Source organism: Desmodus rotundus, chromosome 4, assembly GCF_022682495.2.
Source record: "Desmodus rotundus isolate HL8 chromosome 4, HLdesRot8A.1, whole genome shotgun sequence".
In the NCBI taxonomy this organism is placed as follows: Eukaryota; Metazoa; Chordata; class Mammalia; order Chiroptera; family Phyllostomidae; genus Desmodus; species Desmodus rotundus.
Genome location: NC_071390.1, coordinates 21,550,007 through 21,556,438, shown reverse-complemented (window position 1 = coordinate 21,556,438; position 6,432 = coordinate 21,550,007). Strand labels below are relative to the sequence as shown.

The 6,432-nt window shown below is 43.3% G+C and overlaps 1 protein-coding gene and 1 non-coding gene across 6 annotated transcripts in view; both read left to right on the top strand.

Moving 5' to 3' along the window:
* The first annotated feature begins 874 nt into the window (after window positions 1–874).
* BTRC (beta-transducin repeat containing E3 ubiquitin protein ligase) overlaps window positions 875–6,432 on the top strand; it is a 172,185-nt gene continuing 166,627 nt past the window's right edge. For 3 of the 5 annotated variants that reach the window (XM_053922361.2, XM_024555719.4, XM_024555718.4), the window contains exon 1: window positions 883–1,028. In XM_053922361.2, coding sequence (XP_053778336.1) covers window positions 981–1,028 — 48 coding nt within the window. In that variant the 5' untranslated portion in view covers window positions 883–980. Of the gene's footprint in view, window positions 1,029–1,340; window positions 1,419–6,432 lie in introns of those variants that run through there. The other 2 variants (XM_024555720.3, XM_071221160.1) reach the window with 2 other exon arrangements.
* Window positions 5,840–6,002, top strand: LOC112300542 (U1 spliceosomal RNA). The gene has a single exon (XR_002974417.2). It is a non-coding gene; the product is annotated as a U1 spliceosomal RNA (small nuclear RNA).

Genomic DNA, 6,432 nt, shown 5'->3' with positions numbered 1-6,432 from the left:
AATGTGCAGCTTACCGTACATCTCAGGGTTAGCAGTGCCGACTTTGTGAATGCTAAACATCCAAAAGTTTTTGGAACCGAGTTTTATTGGGCCCTGACTTGGGGGCAGGCATCTCCAACCTTTTGGCCACACTGGAAGAAGAGTGTCTTGAGCCACACATTAAGTACATTGCAACATGTAATCACAAAAATATCTCATAATGTTTTAAGTAACTTTATGATTTTGTGTTGGGCCGCGTTCATAGACATTCTGAGCAGCAGGTGGGACACCCCTTCCGGGAAAATGAGGCCTTTGGGAAAAGTGTGGGGCGATGGCTTAGGGCCTTGAAATTCTGCATTGGTCTATAAAGCGCTGCCAGGTGCTCATAGGCCTAGCGCCTCTGGGCCAAACTCATCCCACAGACATCAGATATATATGGAATTTGTAGGTATCCAACTCTCTAAAACCACAGTATGGGAGGTCCTAGGAACTCTGAGTCCTCTCACAGTTTTTTCCAGTATATGGGCTACAGGTGAGGCAATGATCGCCATCTTGCTATCAAATGCCCAGCAAGCCGCCACTGGCGTCGCTCGGTAACCACGGAGATACACGTGCCACCACCCCCGCCCTCCCCTTTTCCAGCCCGTGGAGGCTGTAAACTACGATTCCCATCAGCTGATTTTTCTGTACTTAAAGGCGAGATAGCTAGATTTGGCTTGCCGGCATCCGCGACCCCGTCGCAGTGAACCGCGGGAATTGCAGTTCCCGAGGCGGCCTCACAGTTTGCTACGCGAAGCTCCAGAACTACAAATCCCGTGAGCCAGAGGGCTCACGCATGCGCGCGGGACAGCCGGTCCTCCCTGGCCCCCCTGCGGGTGCTCGAGAGGTAAGAGAGGGCGGAGGGAAGGAAGAGGAGGCGGGATCCGAGCGCAGCGTTGGCTGCGGTCTGGCACCAAGGGGGCGGCCCCGGCGGAGTGCAGACCCAGTGGCCCTCGGCGATTATGGACCCGGCCGAGGCGGTGCTGCAGGAAAAAGCGCTGAAGTTTATGGTGAGGAGAAGGTGCAGGACGGGGAACGGTGGAAGCTGTGGCGTTGGCGGCGTCGCTGAGGCTCGGGCCTGGGCCGCCCGTCCGCCGGAGGAGGGCACAGAGGGACTCTGGGCCGAGGCCGCCGGCGGGGGCTGCTGAAGGGACGGGACGGGAGCTCTAGGAAGGCGGGAGATGGTTGCGGAGAGGACCCGGGGGTGGGGGCAGCAGCTCCGCCATCTTGTGGATGAGAGACCAAGTGACAGCGGGAGCTTAATCAGGGAGGGGGCTCTGGGCGGCGCGCGGGGCCCTGGAGGGAAAGGGGCGTGGGGACAGTTACTGAAGAGCGGAGAGAGCCCGGAGGGGAGACGTGGTGAGGCTGCTGGCAGGGCCTTCCCAGTGTCAGGCTTACGGGTAAGGCCCGGGAGATGAGGTGCATTGAGGGGTGGGGAAAGGGATTACCGGGTAGTGGGAGGAAAGATGTTAGAGGGGAGGGGGACATGCAGGGCTGGATGCAGATGGATGTAAGGGTTGAGGACAGCCAGGGCTGGTGGGAGACTTAGAGTTCTGTAGAACGAGGGGGATTGGAATTAGCCCTTGCCTTCAGGTCCCACTTGGTCAAAGTAATGTTGACAAACTCTGGAAAGAAAGAGGCCTTACTTAGGAAGATGAGGACTGGGGATGGAGACCTAGGGCTCTGGTGACAGCAGTCTTTGGGAAAGGAAGAGGGTGTTGACTATGAGCCAGCATTACAAATGTCAGAAAAGGGGACACATACTCTACTTCAGGAGAGGCTAGGTGTTGTAGTAAAGATGAGGTCGAACTGGTCAGGAGAACCTGGGCACAGAGATTGGGGACAAAATTAACATCTAACAGGGTAAAACAAAACAAAAAAGTTAGGGCTAAATTGTAGAGATAGTAAAATGTAGGGGCCAGGTCCTGTATCACTTTCTGGGAAAGGAAAGGCCCTGGAGATTAGAATCACTAGACTCTTGAGAAGTGATGAGATCAGTGGAGAGATTCAGGAGATAAAAGGGGGAATGTAAGTAATGGGAGATGTCAGGATTGGTCGTTGCTTATCAGTTTTAGGTTGAAGCACAGTATGGGTTTGCATTGAATTTTGTGGGTGTGTTTAAATCTTTTTGAACCTAGTTTGTTAACTTTATATCATGCTTTTCTTCTATGCCTCTGTTTGGCAATTTTGTATAGTCTGGTATTTGATGCTTTTAATCTGATGCTTCTTGTATATCCTAGGTGTAAAACCAGACTTTGTGGTCACAGCTAAAGAATGATGGGATGCATACACTTCCATCTTAACAGGTGGCCTTAGGGACATTGATATTTGTAGTCAGGTCTTGCTTTTTCAGAAGTATTTGTAACCTGTCACTTCAAGTTTTATTTCTTTGTTATTTGTTATTTTGTGTCTTTGCCTGAAATACCAAAACAAATCTAAATAAACATGAACCCTAGCTGAATTTAGGTTATAAATGGCCCTATTTACAAGAATACATTTTTTAGAGACTGGTCAAATTTACTTAAACTTTATTTATTTTGTATTAGTGCTTTCAAAAACACCTAACTGAAGTTTGAGTGTATCATTAATGTAATTCCATTTTGAAGAAAGTTCTTACATTTCTTCCCAATGTTGAAATTCTAAGAGATAATAACTTGGAAATTTTTTTGGACTTTAGAAGTAAGAGGAGCCCCAGCCAGAGTGTCTCCATTGGGTGGAGCGTTGTCCTGTACACTGAAATGTCACTGGTTCGATTCCCATTCAGGGCACATGCCTAGGTTGCAGGTTTGATTCCCAGTCAGGGCATGTGCAGGAGGCAAATGATTGATGTTTCTCTCTCTCCCCAACTCCCCTCTCTCTCAAATGAGAATTAAAAAAACCTTAAAAAAATGAAGTAAGAGGAAGTTAAGAGAAGTGGCAGCTGCTTATTTTATTTTCTTACTTAGAGGTTGACTTAATCCTAACCTTGACACTTGTGTCAGATTTATGGAGTAGTGTGACTTATAGATCATAAAGAAACATTATGAGATCATCTTCTTTGCTTCCCATCAGACCGCAGCCTGGAACATCCTCAACTACTTGATTTCTGCTTTGTACCAGTGAGTTATGTTTCGACAGTGGTCTCCTGATTGAGTTAAAGTGGACCTGGAGATGGCCATGCAGCAGTTTGTAGCTTTCAGGGCATCACATATTATTAGATGTTGAGTCAGTTACTATAGGGAGAAGCCAATTTTTTCTTTAATTTTAGTTACTTTTATTTTTGACTTTGCCTGCAGTTGTGGCTGCTGTTTGAGAAAAGGCCAGTTGGAGGAGGGTCACCAAGAATGACACCTTAATAACCGAAACAGAGAATGGAGAGTTGGAGATTTGGTATGCTTTTCCAGCTCAGTCAGTTTTATGAATCCAAGTCACAACTTGCCTATGGCTCCGTTTACCCTGTCATAACATGTCTGCTTGCTTGGAGTCAATTTTGAGATAGGAAGATATTTTATTTGTCTTTTCACCAAGCGAGTAGTGCACAATACACCTGGAAGGGCTATCCTTTTAATCAAATTGAAAGTTTTGTATAGTATTTGGCTTTGTTTTTTCCTTCCCTTTTCTTCAGTTGTAACTTATGAATGACACTTTTTGTATGGAAGTCTCGATTTCCATTGTTTAAGAAAATGTAATTTGTTTAAAATGCCAACATGAAATGGATAGTCTCTTACGAATTCTGCTCATTACCACATTAATGTAGTGCTTCAATTAGGAATTTTACAATAAAATCTTATTAATGAGACTGCTAATTCAGAATTGATCGTAATTCACATGTGGTCTAGACTTAAAGTTTACCCTTGGATACTTGTGAAACAGTTTAACTTCTAGAAACAAATGATATTAAAGCAGTAGTTTACATTAAATAACCTATATGCTAATATCTCTCATTCAGCTTTAACAGGTCCTTAAGGACCTTTCCTAATACTTCCTTGGTCAACAAAATTCTAATTCCTCAAGAAGATAAATGGGAACTGGAAGAGGCCTGGAGAAGAGAAATGAAAATGATTGAGGGAATGTAGGCACCGTTTTATAGGGTATATATATTTTAAAAGAATGTATATGAGGGATGGAAAGACAAGTTGAGGGATGATTTTTTTTAATTACTTTGTGGTGTTCTTGAGGGAGTGAATTTTTAAGTTTAAGAAAAATGAACAGGATAAGTGAGTTTCAGAATCTTAGAACTGGGCAAACATTTGAAACTTGAATGACACAATTTTAGGGTATATAAAAGAATTTTTAATCCAGTTGATAAGGGGACAGTGTAAAAGGTAACTTGCTGTGTAATACACCATGCCAAAACTTAGTAACTTCAAATCTGTGGTTGACTGAAGGGTTTTCTACTTCACTTGGTGGTGTTTGGGGTGCCAGCAAGGCTGGAATGTTCAGAATGCCCACACTGACATGACTGGGCCCTGGTAAGAGTTCAGCTGGCTCTGAAGGCCTTCTTTATATGGGTCTCCTCTCTGCACGTTGCCTTTGGATTTCCTTAAAGCGTGCATGGTGCATGGGCTCTAAGAAGAAACATTCCAGGAGACAGGAGGTAGAAACCAATGAGCCAATTCTCTTAAGTCCTAGGTTTGAAAGTCCAAGAATGTCACTATTGGTCAGAGTAAAGGGAAATAATCTCTGCCTATAGACATGAAGAGTGACATGCATAAACAGAAATTGCTGGGGGTGGGGGGATGCTCTTTTGAGACTGATTACCACAGATGCTGTTCTAGTTGGTTGTTAAAGCTAAAAATATTGGGTTGGCCAAAAAATTCGTTTTGGTTTTTCCCTTGGAAGGCTCTAGTGGTGCTTAGTTGTCTTTAGTTTCATTCGAAAAAATTTAATTAGATTGTATTGTGACAGCTGTCATTTCAGTGAGCATTTTAAAAGGCAAAAGATTTATACGATCTGAAGAGAAACCAGAGTATCAGTGAGCATTTAAAAAAAATTATCAAAATTGTTAAGTTTTTGTGCATTTTAATATTGAAGATGGAAAAAATATGCAACATTTTGGGTGTATTTATTTTAAAAAAGGTAAAAATGTAGCTAAAACACACAATATTGTGTAGTATATGAAGAAGGTGCTGTGGCTGATCAAATGTGTCAAAAGTGGTTTATGAAGTTTCTTGGTACTATTGATATTTTGGCCAAATAATTCTTTGCTGTGGGGATGTCTTATGCATTGGAAGATGTTTAGCAGCACCCCTAGCCTCTATGCACTAGAAGCCAGTAGTGGGATATCGCCAACATAGTCAAAATATCCAAATCAATAAAGTTATTGGTGAAAATGAAAAGTTTGTCTTTTATTTCATGGAAGAAAGTAAATGGACTTTTTGGCCAACCCAGTACAAATGGGATCAGCCATATTTGTGGGTTATAACACTAGGAATGCTTTGGAGGTATCTCTTTTTGGAGATTAACTTCTTTTTTAAAAAAATTATTTATTTTTAGATAGAGGGGAAGGGAAGGAGAAAGAGAGAGAAATATTAATGTGTGGTTGCCTCTTTCAAGACCCCTACTGGGGACCTGGCCTGCAACCCAGGCATGTGCCCTGACTGGGACTTGAACCCACGATCCTTTGGTTTGTAGGCCGGCACTCCATCCACTGAGCCACACCAGCCAGGGCTGGAGGTTAACTTCTTAAGGAACTAATGTGATTTCTTGTATGAGTTGTTTTAATGTTACTGTAGAGATAATACTGGGTGAATTAATATGATTCAGTAACTTATTACTTACTTGAACAGCATATGTATATAAAAGCAAGAAATTACATTTAAAAATAAATACTCTCATACTCATACTTACCTGGAAGGGGAGATACCATGATCCCGAAGGCAATTTTCCCAGGGCGAGGCCTATCCATTGCACTCGGGATGTGCTGACCCCTGTGATTTCCCCAATTGTGGGAACTTGACTGCATAATTTGTGGTAGTGCGGGACTGCGTTCGTGCTGTCCCCTGAAATAAATGAGTGAATACTCAGATTAGCCCTGGCTGTTGTGACTCAGTTGGTTGGACTGAAGGATTGTGGGTTCGATCCCTGGTAATCAAGTTGCGGGTTGGATCCCGGGTCTAGGAGCTTTTGAGAAGGCAACAAGTTGATGTTTCTGTTTCACATTGATGTTTCTCTCTCCCCTAGGGCCCTGCCCTCCCCTTTCCTCATTCTCTGAAAGCAATGAAAAAATGTCCTCGAGGAAAGAATAAATAAATAAATAAATAAATAAATACACAGATTTTTCACTGTGATGGGCTTTTCTTTAAATCAGTGAGATTGATTACCAGCTGTTTGGATGAACATCTGAAACTGGTTCATAGCTCAAGTTGTCAGAGTTTCTATGTATCCCATGCCTGTTCCCAATTTAAGTTAGCCTTCAGTTTCTTTTCTGGGTAT